We start from the raw sequence: 26200 nt of genomic DNA on the forward strand, positions 1-26200 counted from the left end.
AAGTTAACTCTGTGGGTCCTAGGGAATGCCTAGACCATACCAGCCCTGCCCTTTCTACGACATGAACCTTCTGGCTTTAGGGCTCAGTGGACCCAGACAAGGTCGCCGCTGCACGGGCCCAGCCCACGGAAGGTATATCCACAAGTCCAGTGGCTCTCTACTCGGTGTCTTCCAAAGAGGCACCTTGGATTAAGGGAAGGAGCAGGCTTTGCAGACAGGCAGACCTGGGTTAGAATTCTGGTTTCGGCACTTAGTCATTGTGTGCCCTTGAACAAATTATTTAACCTCTCATTTTCTTCTTCTATAAAATGGAGATAATTCTCTATCCCATAGTGGTGTGCCACGGATTAAGTAGGCTCATGTTTGCAAATGCAAACATTATAGTAGCTGTTCACTGAGTATTTGTTCCCCATCCCTTTTCCGCTGATATAGCTTCCTTGCCTGTCCCTCTTTCTCTAGTTTGCAATTTGGGGTAAGGACTTGTTAGGAAGTACTTTTCAGATATAACCCCACACACACCTTGCCTTTGGGAGCTCTGCCTCTGACTCCTGGGACTGCTTCCTCCTTTGAGCACTTTGATCCTCATCATCACCTCCACAGAAAGATGAACCAGAGGACAGGGAAAAAGCATAACTCAAATCCATCTGTGGGCACAACTTTGGAAGGAGGCTAAAAGCTCTTAATGGAAGTGAGTATGTATGAGGCTTTTATTTATGATGCATCTATTCTAGATAGTAGGAAGAGAAATCAAACATGATGCCTGCCTTCCAGGGCCTTGCTGTCCAACGACGGAGTTGTGTTTGTAGGTAAATAACTTCAGGACTGTGATAAATGTTATAACAGAGGTATGCCCAGGTCTTTGGGTCAGTAAATTCCACAGACTGCTTCTCTCTCTCTCATGTACAGTGCAGCTAAAGAGGGTTCCTGGCTTGTCACTGTTGAAGTAGCAACTTACTATGGGTCTGGGAAGGACATTAGCCTTCTTAAATTCTCCTTGGGTTCTGTTTCTAGTGAATTAATTCCTAGATGGTGGTGGAGAACTAAGAGGCAACTTGCTATTGTTAGCAAAGAATGACAGATGTGGAGATAATTTTGAATTGTGTTAATGTTCTGAGACACAGTTGAGCTCGTGTTGACATAATACTTGATTTAAATAATGGATTACTATGTGTTACATTTCAGTGTCGTTGCTGGAAAGCTCAGTCTAAGAGCAAGAGGTCCTTGTGAGATCGGATACTATCATAATCCCAAGAGTTTGCTTTTTTCCCTCTCATTAAAGAGGGAAAAAAGTCAGTTTCTTTGGATTGTCTAATCAAATTCCTGAGAATAAAAGCATTACACTTGAGGTACCTGCTGAGCTGAGGACAGGCAAGCGGGCTGCTCTGAGGACATGGGGAGGAGAGGGCCAGGCTGGCCAAGGGCAGGGAAGATGTCCAACTTCTGTACCACCCCCATCTGTGTGTGGAAGAGCATTCAGACCTGCCCTTCCTCAGGTTCCCGCAGAACCCCGCCAGATGCCAGAAGTGGGTGGATAATTGTAGCGAGAGCAAACTTAGATGATAAAATGACTGATCGAGTAAATCAACATTATAGATGATATAACACTTTGAGACCTCTGGACAGTTCTTCAAGATTTATTTATTAGTTTTAGAGAGAGGGTGGGGGAAGGCCAGAGGGAGAGAGAGAATCTCAAGCAGACTCCCTGCTGAGGGGAGAGCTCGACGAGGGGCTCAGTATCACAACCCGAGATTCACATGACCTGAGCCGAAATCAAGTCAGGTCACTTAACTGACTGAGTCACCCAGGCTCCCCTAGGACTGTTCTTTAAGATAATGCAGTATCAGAGGTATTGGCCCTTATCAGACATCCGAACAACTCACAGAGTAGACACGGAAAATGAATAAAAGAATTGGGTGAAGATGAAATCAGGACCCTGAAAGAAACAAACAAAAAAACCAAAAAAACAAAAACAAAAACAAACAACTTATGAAACTTCTAAACAGGAACAGAAAGAAATAATAGCCATGCTTGGAACCCCAGTGCAGAAGAAAGGGGCCAAGAAGAGGATGAAGACATTACCTTTAACCCTTGAAGAAAAGGAAAACAAAGCATATTCAAAATCTTTATTTGGAATTTTGATTCTTCTGGGAAACCAAAACTTACCTACCTCTGGATGGACATGAGGCTGATGAAATTCCAGAAGTTGTCTACTCCTGATAGCTTTCCAGCCCTGCTGGGGTGCCAGAGGGATTCAGGTGAAGAGGTGCTGAGGAAGCTCTCTGCGACCCCAGCAGGGAAGAGCAGACACAGGTGCTAGACATCTGCGAGAGCTACATTCGGGAAGAAACCCTCAGGGACGTGAGAGACCCTCCCTTGATTTCCATGATCACTGACCGTGTAGTAGGTATCGCAGAGGAAGAGCACCTGCCTGTGTTGGCGAGGCTTGTTGACAAATCCATAACTTGGGGGAGGAATCTGTGGGCTTCCTACCTTATGAAGCTGGTGCAGAAATTTCAGCTTTGCCATTTCACACTATGGTAACTGAGAGGTGGGGATTCAATGTGGATATTGTCATAGCCAGGCTTACATTGTGTCTGGTGGATTTTCTTCCAAAGCTGAAGTTGTTGCCTGTAGATTTTTTAGAGAAACACTCCCAAGCTATCTACGTACTCTGCTCTTCCTGTGCCTTAAATATGTGGTTGGCAAAAGCAAGGTCTGTTATGGGATATCTGTTGCATTGCATTAGAAACAATTGACAAAATTTGTTGTTGTTGTTGTTGTTGTTGTTGTTTTTTCCAGTCACTCATCACACCTGCTTTTAGAGCATGGCAATTTAATTTCTGTCCTCTTTGAGAACAGTGAAGAAAGGGGCAAAGAACAGAAGGAAATTGGCCATCCTCAGCAGACGGTCAGGAATGATGCTTTTGAAATTTTCGCGCCCTCCTACAAGCACTTGCTTTATGTTTAGATAGTATAGTGACACAAATACTAGATGGAATAGCTGTGACTGTCCAGGTATTTGTGCTCTGTAGTGCAGTAACACACTTTGATTTCATTGTTACCATTGTTGTTTTCGAACATGTTCTATCTTTTACAAGAGCTTTTGGGAAAAATCTCCAAGGGCAGACCTCTGATAGCCTCTTTGCAGCCAGGCATTTGACTGCAATGCTTTGTTCACTAAATGAATTGATGGAACATATTGAAGTTTATCATAAGTTTTGGTTTGTGGAAGCCACAAATTTGGTACCCAAGCATGGTATTCAGATGAAACTCCCTGAGAACGTCCGCAGAGCCCAGCAAGGCAACCTGGAATCTCAGCTAATGTCTGAGAGTTCCTAAGGAAACACTAAGTGTTCCAACAGTGGGGCACACTGTTCAGGAACTGAAAGATAGTCTCAGAACAGCACCTGAAAGCTCTTAAATGCTTATCCCTGGTGCCCTCAGTCATGGGACAGATCCCATTTAATACACTGGAGGAGCACCGTGCTGATGCGTACAGAAGTGACTTACCCAGTCCTGGCACACTCTCAGCTCAGTCGTACTGTTAAAGAATCAGGTGGGAACACAGAGGGGAAGAGACAGTTTCCATCCACCATTTATGAAGCTCTCCATCTGCCAGACATCAATTTTTTTTCCCAATGTTTGTGCATTGCTGAAGGTCCTATGCATTTCTGTGATGAGGGTTGAGAATGAATGCTATGAAAATAAGTCAAAGTGTCTCAAAGTGTACCTGAAGAACACTTTGACAGGCCAAAGGTGAGGTAACTTGGCTCTGCTTAACATAAGTTTTGACGTAAAACACGACCTGAATTGAATAATGGTGGACACATATACCAAACTCAGTACAGCTAAGTCAGAGCTTCCCGCAGATAATTCTGAAACCATTGAGACTACCTAAGAGACTTTAAACATAAGCTTTCTCTTCTATTTGATACTTGAAAAAATATGAAAGAACTTTCAAATCGGCTTCCAGAAAAAAGCTGTAAGTGTATGTAGGCCCTTTAATAACTGAATATCTTGACCTTAGGTCTCTCATTGAGGACACTGGCCATTAATAATCTGCCTTTAATGGCCCCTGTTTGAACTTTCCCACTTGGAAGACCTAACTTTTTCCAGAAGATAGCATTAACAGTGCCACATCACACTTCTGCAAGATCTCTGCTAATGGCACTTTGGAATTGTGTTAGTTGTCATTTTAGATATAACATTTATTTTTATTTTTTTAAGATTTTATTTATTTGAGAGAGACAGAGAGAGAGTAAGAGCATGAACAGGGACCAGAGGCAGAGGGAGAAGCAGACTCCCTGCTGGGCAGAGAGCCTGACATGGGCTCGATCCCAAGACCCTGAGACCCTGACCTGAACTGAAGGCAGATGCCCAACTGACTGAGCCACCCAGGTGCCCCTAGACATAAGGTTTATTATCACTGTAGATCCAATTGCTGGCTATTGGGTTATCAATTCTTTGAAGAAATGAATTTTGAGGAGGTGTGGGAAGAAGGAATAGACTTTATAAAATATTATTAACAAGGTTTACTACTGACCTCTGAATAGTATTTAATATTTATATATTTATATAAATATTTAATATTTAAGTATGTTGTTAAATATCTGTAATAGACAGTTTAAGGGAATTACCAGACAGTGAGAGAAACACATGAGCTCCCCAAACAAGAATCTCAGAGTAGGTTTTTGTTTTTATCAGATGAACTTAAACAAGTTAAAGTTTGAATGGAACAGCCTGCTTTTGTTGTTGGTACACATCTAGTTGCTGCTGTCAACATTCTTTTGTTGAGGTTATATCTTCATAAACTTTGTAGCAGGTGTAAGTTGAACACTTCTGTTGCATGGTCAAGACAGGATCAGAGGCCATGGATACTGACAACTGATTTGCCTGTCTTCTTCTGTCTTTTTCCATGTCTGTATCTACTGCCTCATCTTGGTTTATAAGTAAAACCTGAAAAACCTACAAAAATAAGTGTTTTGTAGTTTGTCTAGGAATAAAACAGAAAATATTACTATTATTTTTGGTGATGAAAATAAGTTTTGTATAGTTTATTTCAACCTAAGTAAACTGTGAGTTTTTTTTTAAGTATTACCCTTAAAAGGTTTAAAAATTTTTTTTATTTAAATTTGAGTTAGTTAACGTACAATGTAATATTAATTTCAGGTGTACAATATACTGATTCAGTGCTTCCATACAAGGCCCAGTGCTCATCATGACAAGTGCACTCCTTAATCCCCATCACCTATTTCACCCATCTCCCACCCACCTCTCCTCTGGTGACCGTCAGTGTGTTCTCTATAGTTAAGAGTCTGTTTCTTGGTTTGCCTCTCTCTCTCTCTCTCTCTTCACTTTGCTCATCTGTTTTGTTAAACAAATTCAGTAAAGTTGCAGGATATAAAAGCAATGTACAGAAATCTACATTTCTATACATCAAAAATGAAGAAGCAGAAAGAGAAATTAAGGAATCAATCCCATTTACAACTGCACCAAAATCAACAAGATACCTAGGAATAAACCTAACCAAAAAGGTGAGAGCCTGTACTCTGAAAACTATAAAACATGAATGAAAGAAGTTGAAGAGGACAAAAAAAAAAAAAAAAAAAAAGGAAAAAGAAAAAAGAAAACAAAGAGAGAAAGATAGTCCATGCTCATGGATTGGAAGAACAAATATTGTTTAAATGTCTATACTACCCAAAGCAACTGACACATTTAATGCAATCCCTATCAAAATACCAACAGCATTGTTCACAGAGCTATGTAAACAATCCTGAAATTTGTATGGAACCACAAAAAACCCCAAATAGCCAAAGCAATTTTGAAAAAGAAAAAGCTGGAGGCATCACAATTCCATACTTCAAGTTATATTACAAAGCTGTAGTGATCAAAGCAGTATGGTACTGGCACAAAAATAGACACATACATCAATGGAACAGAAGAGAAAACCCAGAAATGAACCCACAACTCTATGGTCAGTTAATCTTTGACAAAGCAGGAAAGAATATCCAATGGGAAAAATACAGTCTCTTCAACAAATGGTGTTGGGAAAACTGGACAGCAACATGCAGAAGAATGAAACTGGACCACTTTCTTCACCATACACAAAAATAAACTCAAAATGGATTAAAGACCTAAATGTGAGACCTGAAACCATAAAATTCCTAGAGAACACAGGCAGTGACGTCTTTGACATTGGCCATAGCAACTTCTTTCTAGATATGTCACCTGAGGCAAGGGAAACAAAAGCAGAAATGAACTATCTGGATTTCATCAAAATAAAAAGCTTCTGCACAGCAAAGGAAATGATCAGCAAAACTAAAAGGCAGCCTATGGAATGGAGAAGATATTTGCAAATGACATATCCGATAATGGGTTAGTATCCAAAATATATAAAGAACTTATAAAACTCAACACCCAGACCAATTAATCCAATTAAAAATGGGCAGAAGACACGCAGAGTTATTTTTCCAAAGAAGTCTTCCAGATGGCCAACAATACATGAAAAGATGCTTAACATCACTCATCATTAGGAAAGTGCAAATCAAAACTACAAGGAGATACCACCTCACACCTGTCAGAATGGCTAAAATCAACAATACAAGAAATAATAGGTATTGGTGAGGATGTGGAGAAAGGGAAACCCTCTTGAACTATTGGTGGGAATGCAAACTGGTGCAGCCACTGTGGAAAACAATATGGAGGTTCCTCATAAAGTTAAAAATAGAAATACACTATGATTCAGTAATTGCCCTACTAGGTATTTACCCAAAGAATACAAAAAATACTAAATCAAAGGGATACATGCACCCTCATGTTTATAGCAGCATTATCTACAATAGCCAAATTGTGGAAATAGCCCAAGTGCCCACTGACCGGTGAATGGATAAAGAAGGTGTGGTATCTATATATAATGGAATATTATTCAGCCATAAAAAATGAAATCTTGCCATCTGCAATGATGTGGATGAGCTAGAGAATATTATGCTAAGCGAAATAAGTCAATCAGAGAAAGACAAATACAAATAAGAAACATTTGAAAGATTTTTGTACATCAAGATAATCATGCAAAAATGTATTCTGTGATACAAAAAATAATATAAGACTGCCTGTTGGATTATCTGTCCTTTTTTCATTTTTGGTTTCTTGATGTTAATAATGATCATAAACTTATTTGAAAGAAAATATACCTGTGTTTCCAATAGTCAAATGGCATTAGAGACAAAAAATAATCCATGCCTCCCTTTCTCACTAACCCATCAGACCTGAGTGTGCAGTGGCCATCTCTCCTCTTCTGCATGGCTTTTCTCTATCCATTCAGTATTAGAGTCAGGCAAAGATTGCTTTTATGTAACTAGCCCTCCATACCCCTTCCCTCCTCTGCCTTGGCCAAATGAGGATTGACTTCTATATGGAAAAGCTCTGTGACGGTTGGATGTATGTGTTGCTGCTGCTGTTGGTGGGGAGGGGACCTCTGTGTACATGGGTCACATTCTTAGGCAAGAAATCTCAAGGACAAAAGTCTGACAGTTGTGTTGGTGGCAGATCCAGGGGAGGGTTGCTCAAATTGCGTGAATCTGCATTCCTTGATCTCATTCTGGGCAAAGGTACCTGAGTGTTTCCCACTGCGTGAAGGTGGGCCATATGGGGGAGCTTGTAGCAGATGTCCCCAGTATTTCATGTATATTCCTTAGACCCTTCCCTTTCAGTGTGCTCCCGCTGACTTCTAGTTACTAATGACTCTTTTCTAAGGATTTTTCTAGAACAGGATCATGCCACTCTGCCTGGGTGAAGTAGGTTAGATGTGTCAGAGAATTAACTCCTCTGGAGCAGTCTTAAGATTGACTTGAAATGTGAAGTTGGGGTGTATTTGTATACTTACAAATACCACGATTCTCTTGTTTCTAAGCTAGGATGATTCTGAGGCATGCATCTGACAGTATTTCCCAAATTTCCTTGTGGGATGAAACTCGAGTGGTAACGGGCTCTTTCCTGACTGTCTCTTCTTCCCTCATTACCTTTCTGGGGTTCTTGGCAACTCTCAAATAAATTACTGGCGTTCATAGCCTTCCTCGGTGTCTACTTTTGGAGGAGCCCAGACTAAGACAGGTGGCACTAGAAGAGGTCCAAGGAAGAATACCCTTATGATAGGCTTCTGGAACTTGCCAACCAGATCACAAAAAGGGCTTTATTATTGGTGGTGATAAGAGAGGTGAGGATAAGCCCTGGCATGCCGAGCATCACAATTATGAATATTTTCATCTGTGGTGAATTGGAATGGGAAACAGCCTTACAGAATATCTCCAGCATTTTTTAGCTATGGTGGCAGTGGTAATGATGACTGTGGAATTGATGTTAATTGTCACAGTGGCACTGAAGGGAAAAAACCACCTTGGTTTAGCTAACCATCAAATTATTCTCCACATGAGGCCCAGAAGACCTTTAATTCAACATCTAAAGAACCCATATTTCCTGTGTTCATAAGGCAGACCCACCTGAGTGTGAAGGAAGTGGGAGTGCAGAGACTTGATTCTTAGCCCTGGCAAGTCTCCTGTGCTAAAATCCAGGGCCTTGGGTGTGGGAGGAGTATGGACCTGAGACCCGAGATGGAGAGACTGGGGACTGATGTACTTGAGAACCTGAATTAACAGATTCTCCTGAATCCCTTTCTCTGAAAATGGTTCCCTTTCCCTCTGTTTACAGGAGAGCAGATTTTCCTTGCCTAGAAATCATGCAGAGGGAAACACCTCATAAAATGATACCTTCTTCAAGGTTTTCCTTTACTTGCTTCAGAGATTCTAGGACAGTAACTAGGGTCAAAACTCAGCTTGAACTCCTGAGAAAATATTTTCCCTGCTCCAGGAAAAAAAAGAAAAAAAGGGATCCTTAACAGCAGAGCTGCAAGACTTGGCTAATATGTCCTGGCAGAATCAGGAACATTATACCTATTCTTTGAGGGTGCTGCCCCAACTATGAGGAGTTTAAGGCTGCGTGGACAGAATTTTTTAAGTGTGAGCATTCTCCCGTGACATCAGCTTTAATGTCCTAGGCAGAACTACTCTTGTGGACTCTAATATGCTGCTGGGATAGTTCTTCCAACTTTGGAAAATGATAGCTTGCAGCAAACAAGATGCCATCAGTGTATCAATACCCAGCTCTCTCGCTCCTTATGTGGCGAAATTCTTAGGCGGGTGTTGAACACTCAATCCCACAGTTTTCCCTTAAAATTAAGCAGCTAGAAGCTGAAAGAAATATCAGATTCCTAGGGATGAAGAAATAGTCACCAGTGACAGCTGAGTGAAGGAGGGCATATAACAAGTCAAGGAGGAAGTTCTCCATCCTGAGTCAACCTGAACATCTCTTAGCCCCAGGAGTGTATAGTCATCTTGGGACAGAACAGTCCAAGTAAAAATTTTCTATCCCTTTACTATTTTTTCTTCTGCTCTGACACCAGAGAGATAAGAAACTATCTAGCAGTTGAGGGAGGGATGGGTGGTGAGGAAAAAGGAAGAGATATACAAGTCAGAGAAATACAGAAGAAGCCAAATATTATACTCTTATTCATGCCTCTAGGCTTTCAGTCTAAAATAAGCTAAAGTTGTGAGGAAAGAGAAAATATGTGACTAATTGGTTTTTGAATTTTTATGCATGTCTGAGAGTAGATATTCTAATTATTGAATTGACCTTCTTTCTGATTTAAAAGGATAGAAGAACGTCTTTTAACTAAAAGTGATCCAAAAAATTATGATACCTATCACATTTCTACTCAGCAACAGAGTAACTATTTCTGGGGAGTCTCTAAAGATACATTGAAACAAACCAAAACAAAGTTTCATTTGATTCCATCAGATGTGTCTGTTCAGCATGTCCCTTCTTACTACGTTGTTGCCTTTGTCTTCCTCAGAAACACTCCAGCTTTTCTCCCCATATGTTCTGTTACCAAAAAAAAAAAAAAAAAAAAAAAGCATAGTTGATAGCAACTGACCTAGAGAAAAGGTAACATAAAGTGCTGGAAGAAATCTTAGTTGTCTCATGTGTGTATTGCCTAGCCCATCATACTTGGTGGTTGGTAACTCCCAGGCTATTTTAAAGCCATATTGTAACATTGTTTCATTTGTCTTCTTTTGCAAGCATAAAATAATGTATAGACAATGGAGGGAAAAAAAAGTATAAGAGATAAAAGGTTGAAAAGCATGAGGCCATTTGGCTTTCTTTCTTGATTCTCAACATAAATACAGTCATGTTTGCTTCATAAGGAAGAGAGAAACAGGAGGAATTGTACAGTAAGTCACTTACCATCACTGTGTTCCCTCAGAATCTTCAAGAGCACTGAGTGTGCCCAGAAACAGATCTGTGACCTAAACCAAGTGTTTCTCTCTTGCTGTGTATTTTTGTGTTGTAGAAAACACAATCCACAGCTGTAATCAAATCTAGCAAGATCGCTTCCTCTTTCTTTGCGTGAATCTTTGTTTGATATGGAAGGCAACAATTTTTGTTGGAACTATTTATTCTCCAACAAATGCTCTTGATTGATCCTTGGGATCTGATGTTTTTTGAATTTGTTATAGATTGACTTATTAGAGAATTCCTGATGGTCTCATTCTATCTTGATCAAATTCAGCAACTCAGAGAAAACAGTAATTGAAATTGTCATAAAATATGGGTGGGGCTCAAGATGACCATCTCTTCCTTTGGACCAATGTTTCCTAACTGTACAGAGACAAGTTGTATGTCTAGGGTAGTGGTTTTCAACAAGGGGTGATTTTGTACCCCCATCCCTGTGACAGTTGGCAATGTCTAGAGCTATTTTTGATGGTACCCCGGGGAGGGGTACTACTGGCATCTAGTGAGTAGAGGCTGGGGATGCTGCTAAACAAATGTATTAGTTTCCTATCTCTGTGTAACATAGCAGCTTACAACAACACTGCTTTATTAACCCACACTTTTTTAGGTCAGAAGTCTGGGACATTGGGAAGGGTGCTTGACCAGGTTATCTATGTAGAGTATCATGGGGCTGAAATCAGGGTGTTGGTTAGGTTGGGCTCTTATATGGAAACTCTGGGGGAGAATCCACTTTTAATCTCATTGACGTTGTTGGCAGAATTCAGTTCCTTGTGGTTTTAAGACTGAGGTCCCCATTTCCTTGCTGGTTGTCAGACATTCTTAGCTCCTATAGGGCACTATGTCCCCTCCATTTGCTCATGTCCCCCTCCATCTTCTAAGTCAACAACAGCATGTTGAACACCCCCCAACCCCCCCACCCCAACCTTATGCTTTGAATCTCTGACTTCCTCTTCTGCCACCAGCCAGAGAAAATTCTTCTTTTAAAGGGCTCACCTGATTGGATCAGGCCTGTCTGCATAATCTCCATAACTGAAGGTCACCTATTTGGAACTTCAATTACATCTACAAAAGTTTCTTCACAGCAGCCCCCATTAGCTTTTGATTAACTATTTGGAAGAGGAGAGACCATCTTGAGAATTCTGTTTACCACCACAGTCTATAATGCACCATGTAGTCTCTTACAACAAAGAATTATCCGACCCAAAATGTCAGTACTGCTGAGATTGAGAAACCTTGGTCTAGGTGTACCTTTTTGTGTGTGGTGGAAATATCTTCAGCTTCTCTTTCTCATGAAGGGATGTGCCACTGGCTTTCTGATCATGACCCCAAACTCTCATTTTCCAGGAGTTGTTGGACACAAAGATCTTATGAATTATTTGATACCTGCTGGTCCATTTATCTTTACCCATTGACCACCCTAGCTTCACATCCATCAGTATGTGTAGTTTACATTCTTCTGTTCTTTGAGGCAAGTGATATTTTATTTAAATATATTAGGAAAAGAGAAGAATGTTAACATTTTTTTTTTGCATTTGACCAGATAATCAGAATGTAATCATGCATGTAATTAGAATGCCAGTTCCTGATTACAGAGACTTTTCCTTGGTCACTGATACCCTGAACACCTAGTACAATCTGTGGCACATGGTAGGGACACATTATTTCTTTGTTGAATGAATGACTTTTGCAGTCAGGGATAATACAGCAAGACAAATCTTGACTTTTGGTACAAATACCCAGATTTAAATGGGTCATAGGCTTGATTAGACAATGCTTTATTATGAGGTATAAAGGGATAAAGCATATGTTTATGCAACCAGAGACTAAAAATACCTTGATAGGTATATAAAGGTGTGTAGGCTCTCAGCCTTTCTAAAACTTAGAGCAGCCACCTGGTTTAAATTCTTACCTTGGTATGAAATCTTATAACACTTCTGATGGGTCAGTCTGGCTTGCATTTGAAACTTTCCAGATGGTGTCACAGGATTTGGCTGCTTTGGAATAGAAATCTTCAAAGTTTGTTTTTCTCCTGAATACTCCCTAAAGAATTTTGGAAAATCATGGATTCCTTTGGATATTTTAATTTGGTATCTAAAACTTTTTAACTATAATATTTGTAAAGAATTAATTTCTGGCATTTTCCATATCATGTATGTGCTTTCAATATAGTTTTCAAAACATTAGATTGATAGATTTAGTTCATTCAATTTGTATAATATGTCTTCCATACAATATATCAGGTAAATGCAGTTCACATTAATCAAAATAGACAAATGAGGTTTACTTTTTGTGCAAAAAGTCGATTCATTTTTCAGTTAAATAAACTGGAATCCTTGTATCCTTGTGACAACTTCTCACTTCTAAATTCTAATTCTAAGATAAATCAATATATGGATAGACATAGAGCCTTAAAATGAGTCTGTCACCTGGAGGAAATAAGGCGCTGCCCCATCAATATTTGTTACAGATGATCTTTATGCTTTGCTGTCACCTTGTCAGGAATTATACAACCTCATGGTATTCCTTTGTTTTTATATCCTGAGTAATGCATGGTTGGTGAGGATTGGCGAATGTAGGTTCTTCTTTTGTAAAGTTGGAGTGTTGCTAAAGAATAAGTTTTAACTTTAGATAGAAACATTTTAGGGAAAAGGACACATAGAGTTTGAGGATTTGGGAAATGATTCCTTGAAAACTATACATACCCATTTACCCCTGGAAAAATCTTAATGTACTCTCAGCGATTTGAGTCCCCCGTTTTTAAAAATTTTTTATTGTTATGTTAATCACCGTACATTACATCACTGGTTTTTGATGTAGTGTTCCATGATTCACTGTGTATAACACCCAGTGCTCCATGGAGAACATGCCCTCTTTAAAGATTTTATTTATTTATTTGAGAGAGAGAGAGAATGAGAGATAGCACGAGAGAGAAGAGGGTCCGAGGGAGAAGCAGACTCCCTGCTGAGCAGGGAGCCCGATGCGGGACTGGATCCCGGGACTCCAGGATCATGACCTGAGCCGAAGGCAGTCGCTTAACCACCTGAGCCACCCAGGTGCCCAGAACGTGCCCTCTTTAATACCCATCACCAGGCTAACCCATCCTCCCACCCCCCTCCCCTCTAGAACCCTCAGTTTGTTTTTCAGGGTCCATTGTCTCTCATGGTTCGTCTCCCCGTCTGATTTCCCCCCCTTTATTCTTCCCCTCCTGTTATCTTCTTCTTTTTTTTTTTTTTAACATACTGTATTATTTGTTTCAGAGGTACAGATCTGTGATTCAACAGTCTTGCACAATTCACAGCGCTCACCATAGCACATACCCTCCCCAATGTCTGTCACCCAGCCACCCCATCCCTCCCACCCCCACAACTTCAGAAACCCTCAGTTTGTTTCCTGAGATTAAGAATTCCTCATATCAGCGAGGTCATATGATACATGTCTTTCTCTGATTGACTTATTTCACTCAGCATAACACCCTCCAGTTCCATCCATGTCGTTGTAAATGGCAAGAGTTCATTCCTTTTGATGGCTGCATAATATTCCATTGTATGTATATACCACCTCTTCTTTATCCATTCATCTGTCGATGGACATCTTGGCTCTTTCCACAGTTTGGCTATTGTGGTTGAGTCCCCCATTTTGAAGATTGCTGGTTTTGATGACAATCTTCTGCATGATTAGAAATGGCTTTCTAATACTGAAATAGTGATTTGAAATATACTTTCTACCCTTTATCTGTTCTACTATGTTCCAGTTCTCTCATAAATACCTAGAGTAGGAAAAATTCATCTTCTATTGATGATGCTCCAAACATTTGAAGATTCTCTGCTACATCCCTGATGTCTTTCTACCTCTAAGACTCATATTTTTAGTTCCTAGAATTGCTCCTTATCTGTTACTGTTTTCAGTCCTTTTACCCTTATAGTTATCCTCAAACTTATCATAACAGATTCTCAAACTTATCAAAATTGTCCTCAATTTTGATGTCCAAAACAGTATAATGCTTCTACTGTCAGGGATAAAATATTAATCCTAGTAATTTTTTTTCTAGTGTAAGGAACTACCATTTACTGAATGCTTAGTGTATGCTTAGTTCACAAAATAACATTGCAGAGAAGATATTGTTGCTATTATTCTCATTTTACAGATGAGAAAACTGAATCAGAATAAGACTAGGTAACTTGAACAAGGTCTAGAGCTTCAGTCATTACTTTCCTTATTAATTAATTGCCAGCTGGGCCATCACTTGATGTAACAGCAACATGACAGCTTACGGAGTGTAGGGATGCAGGGCCCAAGGTAGTCAAGATAGATGATTAGGCAGAATGTCAGGACCTGAATATCCTCCAGCCAAGTCCCTCTAAATCTGTGAGGAGCCTCACACGTGTCATGCTGCTGTGGTCTAGAATGACGTGCCTAGCTAACCTGGTGCATGGTGGGCTTTCCAAACTAAACTCTGCTCAGTCCAAGGGAGTGGTCTGGTGGACCACTGCCAGGGGAGTGGGAGGGAGACCTCCAAAATGGAGCTTTGCATCTCCGCTTCTCTGCTTCACTTGTTCATACTTGTAGATAGCAGTAGAGATAGAACTGAGATAGGGATAGAATTAGAGATTGTGTGTGTGTGTGTGTGTGTGTGTGTGTGTGTGTGTGTGTGCGCGCACGCGTGAGAGAGAGAGAGAGAGAGAGACCACTAGTTATGAAAAGAATACTAATTTTGGAGTCCATTTGCTTAGGTTTGATATGCATAATATACTTACTATTAAGTGATTAAGTGACCTGGGCATGGTCTTTAGCTACCCTGAGCTTTCGTTTCCTCACCTGACATATAGCAGGTAGTCAAAGGTTTTTGTTGAGCTAATAAGCCAATGAATGAATAAATGAATAATTTTATACTTTGGCAAAAATAACTTTGCAAGGTTAGGTTGAGGATTAATGCTGCTACAGCCTGGCACGTAGTAAGTGTTTTGCAGATAATAATAATAACAACAACAACAACAACAACAACAACACTTGTCATTATTGATTCAGTGCTTTTATTTTGGATTGATCTAACAGGTGCCCATGTGGTACTTCTCTCTATGCTAGATGGAGATCCCTCATCAAAATTGAAAGCAAGTGTTATATGTTGCTGAATATTTGGAATGTGCCTAAGTCATGAGGGCCATGCCTATTAGAAAGGGAAGACTCTGGGAACCTCAGAAGCTTCTTGGCCCTCCAGTCTTGAAGGTGTGGCTTGAGAAGTTGGGTGGCGAAAACAGTGGCAGCGTGTTGTCTGGGAGGAGTCTCGCCATTGTGCCAGATTTTCCAAAATCATACAGCAACTCAGTGAGCTCAGTTCTTACAGGCCAAGAAGTGTGCATGTTTGCTGTCACTGGTGTTCTTGGGGCTTGAATTCCACTACTAGTGACATCCAAGTCTACGGCACATTCATTCTCTGGGTAAGAACAAATTAGGAACCTACAGCCCACTCTTCTTGAAAGAGAAAGATGTGGGGTGGGGAAGTGTGCTGGGCTTTTGATCTGAAAATTGATGCCTTTACCTAAATCATTTCCGGTTAAATACCATTGTCTTGTGTATCACATTCATCTGCTGTAGACTGTAAATTCTCCAGGGTAAGACATTGTCTTTTCATAGGTTGTGTAAAATGGTGCAGACACTTTCAGCACTTGTGGTATAACAGATGGTTATCATTTATAACAAAAGAATAAGAACAATGGCAGCCTACTCATGTCCTAGAAGCTTGGTGTGCAAAAGGAACCCCATTACATATTTATATTTATATTTATATTTATATATTTATATTTATATATTTATATAAGTCATAATCCCGTAACAACATATTGTAAAGGTATGCATATTTCTCACTGGGAAAACCTGATAACTCATTCTTCAAAGTCTAGAAAACAGACTAGTGAGAGTTAATTCTAATTACGTAAAGATTCTTTGCTTTACAAGACAGTTTTTCTAAAGAGTCTCTTTAAATAGCCACATCTCTTTTTGGAGTATTCAAAATTGGATTTGCCTTACAAAATGTTGATTAAACTCAACTTTTCAGGAGCAAAGAGATTGTACAAAAATGGGACATTGCATGTCGAGTGTTATTGGTGAAGTCTCACTTAGTGATCACAAGGCTCACCATTCCATCCACTGAGCCCATCAAAGTCAGAATGTCCAAATATGGCAGGTGGCTTCTACAGGGCGTTGGGTGCCCTCATTCTAGGTAGGAAAGCTAAGCCAGCATTGGGGTCATTGACCATCATTAACCGTGTGAGTCTGGCAGCCGAGGGCATTAATCTGTGCTCTGAAATGATCTTGCATTATTCAGCATGTACTGACATTAGCTTAAATAGGGATGCTTTTTTTTTTTTATTGAGACAATTATGAAGAAAAATCTGATTGCTCTTATTCAAATAGATGAAAACAAAATTTTGAGGAGTGATGATGCATTTCTTACTTCATATGTAAGTCATGAGCAGGGAGAGGAAAAAGAGAAATTGGAATCGGACCAGATAGGATCACAAGGGTCCAAAAGGACCCCCCAGATTGCAGACAGACAGACTTTTACTCCCTGTGTCACACCCTCTTTTTTTAATAAAACCCTCTACTTGTAAGCAGATAGGGAGGTGTCAGTCATTCCTACTATCTCCCAATTCAGATGCATATCAGAAAAAAGCACTATTTACTGCACCACTCCATTTTGCAAGTATTGTACAGGCACTACATTAGACTCAAAGATGGGAAGAAAAGACAGGGAGGGAAGAAGGAAATGCACATTTAATAAGACAAGTGAATGATTCCAGAGATCACACAGTGTCTTTATGTGCTATTCCAAGCTGGTTTCTCTAATGGAACAATGAGAATACTTCATTTTAAAGTTGCCTACTGTAACCAGATGCTCTATTCATGTGTTTCCAAGGGTCCTAAAGCAAGAGTTGATTCATCTCTGCCTAGCTGTAGGCAGGCTGATGAGAATCTTTCAGGAAGTTCTATCCATTGTGCTGAAAGGCTATTGTTAACACTATAGCAAAGTAAGGGCTACACTCAGAATTTTCATAGGACAGTTTATTTCTGTACTCTGAGTTATTTTCGCCTTCCTGCCTTGTAAGCCTTGCATGTGCTTTGTGTGCTCACGAGTGTCTGGATTTCAAAAGAGCATGTTTAATATACAGAGTGGGTCTTGGGCCTGGAGATGAGTGTGTGAGCGAGTAGAGGAGAACCATGGGTGAGGTGGAGTGAGAGGTTAAGTTGAAGACTCTGGTGGAGAGGAAAACAGTTAATTCACATTGTTTGATGTTGAATACATGTTTGGGTTTGTATTTCATGTTTTGCCACACGTTCAGAAATGCCCGTCTCCTTTCTCATATTCACGCTCTTTCTGTTCAGAACTAGGCCAGCATAGACAGGCTTGCAGAGGAGAGCAATCCTCATCAGCCGAGGGAGAGAAAAAAACAGAACAAAACTGAATGTGTACCCTGAGGGGAGATGGCTCTCTAGAGTGTAAAAATGTGTTCCTGGGACCATTTGGAAAAGGGCTGAGGGTGAGGAATCGGGCAGCCAGAGAGCTGAAGCTCCCTCCCTTGCCAGGCATAGGAGTGCAGAAGGTGGGTTGCTCACGGCGTGGTGGTGGGGGTCACTCCTCCTCATGCCTAGCCTCTGGCAGGGGAAGGACTGGGAACTGGGAACGTGTGTGGCAGAGGCTCACTCTGCCAGGACGAGATGTTGGGGTATGAGGGTGGGGTGGGGGCCTGAGGGGTGGCTTGGAGCCCTGGCTGTGGCTGCCTGACGTCACCGGCCTCTCTGGCAATAGGCTGCGAGCTGAGCTCCCCGAAGCGGCGGCGGCAGCAGCAGCGAGGCTTGGTCTCTGGCCCCTTCACTCCGCGCCTTCTGCAGCCGCCACTGCAGCCGCGCGGCAGGGGCTCCCTCCCTGCAGCCAGCTGGTGGCCCCAGGTAAGGGACGCGGTGCCGCTAAGGGTTCCACGCTGCTGGGTGGCGGGGCGCGAGTGGGTCGGACAGCCCGGCGGCCTGCGCAGGCACCCCTGGCGGTAGCTTCGGCCCCCGCCCTGCCCAGCCCCGGCTTGCGCGCCTCCTCTGTGCTCCGCAGTGCAACAGTTTGCAGCTCCCTCGCGAGAACGGCCAGGGGGCTCTGCTATGCTCTGCGGGTCTGCCTAGCTCTGGTCCCCGGGAAGAGCCTCGGGCTGGGGCTGGGGAGACTGGAGGGCAGGTCTGTTCCCCAAACTTTGCAAACGAGGACCTATACCCTTCCATTTCCTGTCCCCCTAGAAAGAAGCAGGATCCTGCCGAGTGCGGGGCACAGGGAGATGGCGAGAAGGGGGCGTTTGCGGGGATGTGCTTTAGCTGGAAAAGGTGTTTCAGCTGCTTTTTTTTTTCCCCCCCTCTGGTTGGGGTTGGGGGGAGTACCAGGGAAGAAGACTGGAGAATGGATGGAGCGCGATCCGGCGCGTCCGCTGTGGCCACGGACAGAGGCGGAGTGGGATGTGGCTGCTGTGGTACCCCCATGGGAATGGGACTTAAGGGACCTGAAGCCGGCCAGGGAAGAAGAGTCTGGAGGGGGAGGGAAGAGAAGGCAGTACTGCGTCCCCGGAGCCCGCTTGCTCGGCGGTTGGGGGTGGGTGCTGGGAAGGGTAGGATCCATAGGAAGACATCCACTCGGAGGGCGAAGGAAGGAGGAGAGTCGGTGCTCTGGGGAGAGGGGACCACGTTCCCAGGCGGCTGTGTGTCTGTTGCAATTAGAAAGTTGTGGAGGGCCCGGGAAGGCTGCCTTATCTGCTGAGTAATCTGTATCTCCGCGGGGCTGGCGCGGACCCCTTCCCAGCGAGTGGCGCGAGCGCGAAAGCTGGCGGCGCGGGTGCGCGGCCAGGGGCGGGCGGGCTGGGGTCCCCGGGCTGCGGAGCAGACGGGCAGCGCCCAGCTGAGGCAGTGTGCCCAGAGGGCTGCTTTGCAGCGGCGGCTGATCCTTCCGGTCCTCCGCACTCCCCTGGGCAGCGGCCGGGATCCTAACTAAGCCTGTTCTCTTTGCAGCCTGGTGCCTTGGGAGAGGAAAAGGGCGCGCGGACACGCGTTCCAGGCGGGGCCGGAGAGGATCTCCTGGGCACCGCTCGCTTCCTGGCCGGCTTGCTTGCCCGCAGTTGCTCCCTCAGTCCTTCGCTCGCGCGCGCATCCCCTCCCACACCAGGGAGTAGTTTTGGGTGGCGTGGGCTCCGTCCTCTTCTTGCCTGGTGGGAACGGTGTGCCCGAGAGAGGAAGTCTGGTGGGCCCGGCCCCTCCCAGCCCAGCGCCGATGAGTGCCAGGGCGCCCAAGGAGCTGAGGCTGGCGCTGCCGCCGTGTCTCCTCAACCGGACCTTTGCTTCCCCCAACGCCAGCGGCAGCGGCCACGCGAGTGCCCGTGGCCCGGGTGCGGGAGGCAGCGGCGGCGGCACCTGCATCACGCAGGTGGGACAGCAGCTCTTCCAGTCCTTCTCCTCCACGCTGGTGCTGATTGTCCTGGTCACCCTTATCTTCTGCCTCATCGTGCTGTCGCTCTCCACCTTCCACATCCACAAGCGCAGGATGAAGAAGCGGAAGATGCAGAGGGCGCAGGAGGAATATGAGCGGGATCACTGCAGCAGCAACCCCGGCGGCAGGGGGCTGCCCCCGGCGGGCGGCCAGGCCCCAACCCACGCGAAAGAAACCCGGCTGGAGAGGCAGCCCCGGGACTTTGCCTTCTGCGCCCCCTCCGACGCCTCCTCTTCGTCTTCGTGCCCTGGCCGCCCGCGCCAGGGTCCCTGCGCTCCCCCGCCTCCCCCGCCGGCCCCCAGTCCTCAGGGAGCCCACGAAACCTCCTGTTTGGACACAGCTGGCGAGGGCCTTTTGCAAACGGTGGTACTCTCCTGATTGTTTAGCCCCCCTCTTCTCTCCCCTTCCTCATTTCCAGCATCTTTGCCGTCCTTGCTTTTTCTCCCCCTCCATCTTTCCTCTGCCAGTTTTCTCTGGCTTCCCTCCCTTTTTCCTTCTTTCCGTATCTGCCCTCCCCTTACTGTCTCTCCTCCGCCGAGGCACTGTGCGGTATTTGTAAATACTGGGCGAGGAAAGTCTCGGAAGAAGAAATAACGCTGATAATACTTTATTATTAATATTTATAGTAATTATTATAATACTAATAACACAATCCAAGCGCATGACAAATCACATAATTTCTCATTGTCAATGAAGGACGCGTCTTCCCTCTTCACCCTGCACACCCCTCCCCCCCAATAAGGAGGAGAAACCGCACAAGCTACCAAATATAAAAAAGGCGTTGATTCCTGGACCAAAGGGAGTGGAGGGGGCCTGGTGTGTTGTACATAGCTGTCGAGTTAAGGTTCAGTTCCCTTCCCTTCCTCCCCCCCCGCCCCCCCGCCCAAGCTTTCACTTTTCCTTCAGCTCCCCTTCCTTCCCCTTTCCCACCTCCGCAGGGCTCAGGCAATACTATATTATAAAGAAAACGTCTACATTAAGCACCAGAACTACAAGAGGCCACAAAGACAGTCCCAGAAAAACGTGTATGACATGTACCGATCTCTGGTCAGCCCTCTTTCTCACCCCTTCGTTAACCATTCCCTTTTCCAGGACCAGGCATTTAAATTTACTTTTAGAAATGTCCCTCGATGGTCGAAAATCTTTAAATGAGTTGAAAGAAAAGAAAAGAAAGAGACAGAAAAAAAGAGAAAGAAAGAAAGAAAGAAAGAAAGAAACTCTACTGCTTTAGCTCTCTGCCCCACACCCCAGATATACACCTTTGACTTGGGGCATTTTAGGATTCACAGAAGATCCAGAAGCTGTCCAGCCGGGTGTGGTGCTGACATTGCTTCACCGGACTGGTTACTTTGGTTGGTTGTGCAGGCAGAGGAGGGGCTGTTTGGGGAAGTGACTGTTTTAGCTTTTTGTTGGTTTCTTTCTTCTTTTTCTACAATCGGGTTTGTGTGTACTATTGGTTTTATTATTAAACATTGCATAAGTTACCTTTTTTTGTAAAAAAAAAAAAATACTAGGTGATGTGCAGTACTGAAAGTGCAGTATCTAACCAACCAAAATGTTTCTGTTTCATTTTTAGAACAAGTGCACCTTTGTTATATATTTATTATATTGGTACCAAATACAGAAGCAAACTATGGTTCTGTACTACATCCTCCAAACTGTATAGTCTTGTTCTTAATTTCCAGCTGTTGATATAATGGTTACCGCTGGATGAGCAATTCAGTGGTGCAGGCCTGGCTTCTGCTGTTTCCAGAAGTGTTCTTTTGTACCTTATTCTGTAGTAGACTGTTATAAAAAGATAACACATATGTTTTCTTTTTTCTTTTGCGAATAACAGAAACAACCACAACAGAAAACAAACGAATAATGGATGTGCAGGAATGCCATCTATTAAAACATGGTTAATATTTAAACAGTGCCTGTAGTCCTGCCTGCATGCAGTTACCACCTGGAGGCAGTGGTGTGTGTGCTTGCTTGTACTGTATGTGTTTGGGGGGTGAGACTGGTGGGGATATTGGGCAATTTGGATGACAGGACATGCAAATTTCAAGAGAAGTTAAACCCAGTAACTACTTGTAGGATAACAGTATTTGAAGCTTGTTCAGTTAAAAAATTTGTGCCTGCATCTGAGATGCAGTGAAGGAAGGGCTCTTTTTCTCTTTCTCAGTCTGGCTCACCTACGTTCGCTGGATACACCAAAAAAGATGGAGAGAAAAACAAAGTGAGAGAGAAGAAGATCGATATTTTTATTCTCTCTCCTGATGCCAGACAAGGCCATCTATGTTAGAAATGCAGTCCACCTGTGGTTATTTACCACTTTGTTTCCCTTGGATTGATGATAAGAAGGGGCCAGAAGGGTATTACAATCTTAATTATATTCAGTGGCATCCTTTCTTGGGAACCAATTCTTTGACAGCTATCTAAATACTTGGATAATGTATGAATGAGAATGTTCTACCGAAAGCCCAACTAAAAGAGTTCTTATTAACCTGCAGGGTGTAAGGCAACAGTGCCCCTAAGTGCATCCCTCTTCCAAATAGCTAGTAATTCTAGCTTCTCTGTCTTGGTTCCAGGCTTCTGTGCTCTTATCTAGAGAAGAATATTACCTCTGAGGTTTTAGGTCATCTGTTAAATTGCCCAAGCTCAGTCTGCATCTTTTATACAAATAATTTAATAAGCTTAATTTTAATCACCCATTAGATATTCACTCAAGTCCTTTCCTGAAGCACAGAGGATCATCATTTAAGCATGCCCTGTTGTAATATTAGGAAGACCAGGTATAATCTTTGGGTTCAGTGTATTAATCAAGAAACCAGATTCTCTCCAGTGCCTTAGTCACTTCCTAGTAATAGGTAAAAGAGTGCATTAACTCCCTCGGGCCACTAGGGAGCCCTTTAGTGCATCAGGCTCTACATTGTACATCAGAATGACTAAGGCACTGTGAAGAAGAAAGTCCGTTAATTTTTGTAGCTCACCCCCATTTAGCTGTAGCTGTTTAAGACCTTATTACAGAATGACTTTTGGACTTGAAATTTGAATAGAATCAGGGACTCAGAAGGGAGCTTCCTCATTTCCAATAAGCTCCACTAAGTGCATGGATATTACTTTCTCCCCCTTGTTTGGTGCACTTCTTACAGTGAATAATTTCCCATTTTATTAAAGCAATAAGATGTTCTGTTGTGAGCAGTGCTGGATGATGATTCCATTTCCTTGGTGCTGAAGCTACTCATACGTTTTTGCCTTATGAATCACAGTGCATTCAAGGCATGCAATAATAATCCCCTTCTAAGGAGCAGCCTGTACACTCTAGGGGGTAATTATGAAATTGTCCTATATAATTTTTCCCCAAAGGAATAGGAAACAGGAGAAATGAAAGCATTATGTATACTGTTTAAAAAACATCTTTATACCTCTAAACATGGGCACGCATCCATAATATTCTCTTATTGTGCACCTTTAAATATGTATGCCTTTCTCCATTGACTGACTGTGGTTTAATATTTTTAATAGTGCTCTTTGTAAAGATGATATGGTTTGTGAGTCAAATTTCTTGCTGAGTTTAATATACTCAGAATTCTAAGCTTCTGGTGGTGTCACTTGAGATTTTTTATGAGATAGTGAATTACATGAAATTCTAGTAACACCAGTCCCCACACCAAATTATTGCAATAAGCAAATATCCAAGCAATTTGCACAGACCCTGTTTAGAGCACTGCATCTTATTGAGCTCAATTGACAGTCTCAGGAGTTTGGGATGCTACCAACAGGGCATTTTGGATTTCATTTATATGAAACAAAAGGCAATCTGGAAATAGCTGAATTTATTTTAAGGATTTTATTCACTGATGTCCCGTCAAATGAATTGCTTCAAATCCCTATAGCTACAGTTCAACTTCTGCACTTGCTATTCAATATTAATAAGGTGGCATGCTTGATTCTTACTGTTTTTAAAAAATGAGAAAATTGGAGCGAGAATACCATTATGTCAACTGTATGGGACTCTGAATCTTAAAGATGTAGATGAATATAATCTTCTTTAGAATTTATATACACCCATAGATATGTATTTATATATGCATACCTTTTGTACAAATTTACAATGGACTTTTTGTATTCTCTTTTCTGTCATTATAAGAATGAGATGGAAACCAAACCGTTGTTCCATCCTCTTATCCAGAGAGGATACTGAGAAGCCAGGTATATGCATGTACTTATTTCTCTGGGGTTAAATCCGAATGACTTTCTCTTTATTTAATGAAAGGGGAGAGTCTTGTTTGGCTCGGGGAATTGGTAATTAGATAAGCTTCCTTTCCTAGTTAGTGACTCAAATGTAGCAATGATAATGAACTTGTGACCATACCTGTGCGGTCTAAATATCTAGATGGAAAGCAAAAATATCTAGAAGAGCTTTAGGGCTATCTAGACCACAAACTTGGATTGTGGCTTGATTTTTTTTTTTTTTTTTTTATTTTCAGCCTATATGTTGTGTGGAGATACAACTTCTATCTGCATAGCTAAAGGTAAAGTGAGAATTTGACCCTTATCTGTTTAGTTTGGTATGTAATTTTTGGAAAATATGGATAAATTAGCTTTTAAAAAAAACTTTGGCGTCTGACTTCTCCACTATTTCTATCTATATCGATTGAATTAATTAGATAATGGTTAAAATTCCATTTTTTTTCCATTGTGTAGACATATGCTTTAAATGCTTTTCTGTGGGTGACAGTTGAGCAATTGCTAGCTGATATTATGTGGAATTTATAGGTTAAATTAGAACCAGGAACTTTAATCTGGTCAGACTCCTCAGGTCCAGTTCCCTGTGAATCTGGACTTTGAATCTGAATTTGGAAAACCACTTCTCTGAGCCATCCTTTTTTGGAATTAGTGATTGTGGCTCATAGATGTTTTAGTTCACATTTGAATGAACTGAGCTATCTATGGAGGGGTTGAATTGAACATCAATCTGATTCTGATTTGGTTTCTGATTTACTTGATAACATTTGAGACAGTTTTGATGACTTGACATCAATACTTATTAATGTCACCAACCTAGTGATACAGTTGTTGCCATGTAAGAATGCTTAGCTAAGAATAAGAATTTAATTAACTTTAGTTGAGGACAATGTCTTATCAAGGTAGTTCTACCTGTTTGAAGCAGGGACACTTGTGATTTCGTTGGGTTGCCACCATAGGGAGATTAACAACAAGAAGAATGACAAGAGCAACAGAAAAAACTGATTTTTGAACTCAAATATATGCGACAGAATGAAACAGATATTAGAATTCATGAAAAATTTGTTTTGGTTTTCTATCAATAAAAGAGTTTTCTTGTTAATTGGCTTTTTGGACACTATTTCCTTATTGATTTAGAATATAGTAAGATTATAAAATTACTCATTCTATTGCCCTCAGATGCTCAAAGACATTAGTTTTTATTTTTAATTATTACTCATCAGAACTTCTTGACAAACCAACTGCATCCAAAAATGGGAAGTTTATAAATTTAGTATCACCCAATAAACTGAGTCCACTCCATTAATTTAGCAGTCCTTTTAGGCAGATGCTCAGGGTCTCTAGGTCATATACTTAGTCGTTCAGATTTCTTCTTTTCCTGCCTTCTCAAATATAATCAGGTATGTGGAGAAAGGATATGGTTGACATGATTTTGTGGCGATGAGGGAAATGGGAAGCCTCACATTCATATACATTCTTTGGGTCCTAGCTGAACTCCACTGGAAAGCAGTTGATTAGGACGGCTCTCCAGTCTAAGATGCTGTTGCCCTTTCTAGATTTTGTGCTGACTTTTGCCACTGCAGTCTTAGACCCTGGACCTTTTTCCCTGAGTCTCAAGTCATCTTCCACAGGAGTCTGTATATCCTGCACCCTGCCATCCCTAGGTCCAGCAGGACTCTCACACTTTGTCCTCTTGTAGATATAGGAACTTCTGGGTATCCTGCATGCCACTGACCTACTATTTTTTTTTAAAGATTTTTTATTTTTTATTAGAGAGAGAGAGCACAAGCAGGCAGAGCAGCAGGCAGGAGGGAGAGGGAGAAACAAGCTCCCTGCTCAGCAGGGAGCCCGATGTGGGGCTTGATCCCAGGACCCCAAGATCATGACCTGAGCCGAAGGCAGCCGCTTAACCGACTGAGCCACCCAGGCGCCCCCCATTGACCTACTATTGAGAGGCATGGCACCATGCGCCATTGCCACCCCGCTTCAGCTAGTCCTGCTCCGTGTCAGATGGTGCCATGAATTAGGTCTTCCTGCTCCACTCTGATACATTCCAGGGGGTGGGGTTGCCAGTAAACCCTAATCCCTGGGCTTCTCCAAAGCTATTTACAT

General features: G+C 42.4%; 1 protein-coding gene and 1 pseudogene across 3 annotated transcripts; both read left to right on the top strand.

Moving 5' to 3' along the window:
• Nucleotides 1-18387, top strand: part of LOC113913747 — a 39926-nt pseudogene extending 21539 nt beyond the window's left edge.
• A 46-nt stretch (nucleotides 18388-18433) lies between these two features.
• On the top strand, nucleotides 18434-25190 carry C11H11orf87 (chromosome 11 C11orf87 homolog). 3 transcript variants are annotated; one of them, XM_027581201.2, is made up of 2 exons: nucleotides 18434-18562; nucleotides 19381-25190. In XM_027581201.2, the coding sequence occupies exon 2, from the start codon at nucleotides 19640-19642 to the stop codon at nucleotides 20231-20233; it is 594 nt and encodes a 197-aa protein (XP_027437002.2). In that variant the 5' UTR covers nucleotides 18434-18562; nucleotides 19381-19639; the 3' UTR covers nucleotides 20234-25190. The 3 variants fall into 3 exon arrangements, with proteins under 3 accessions (XP_027437002.2, XP_027437000.2, XP_027437004.2); XM_027581199.2 differs by lacking the exon at nucleotides 18434-18562 and adding an exon at nucleotides 18577-18705; XM_027581203.2 differs by lacking the exon at nucleotides 18434-18562 and adding an exon at nucleotides 18928-18967.
• Nucleotides 25191-26200: the final 1010 nt, after the last annotated feature.

The sequence above is a fragment of the Zalophus californianus genome, chromosome 11, assembly GCF_009762305.2.
Source record: "Zalophus californianus isolate mZalCal1 chromosome 11, mZalCal1.pri.v2, whole genome shotgun sequence".
Taxonomy (NCBI): domain Eukaryota; kingdom Metazoa; phylum Chordata; class Mammalia; order Carnivora; family Otariidae; genus Zalophus; species Zalophus californianus.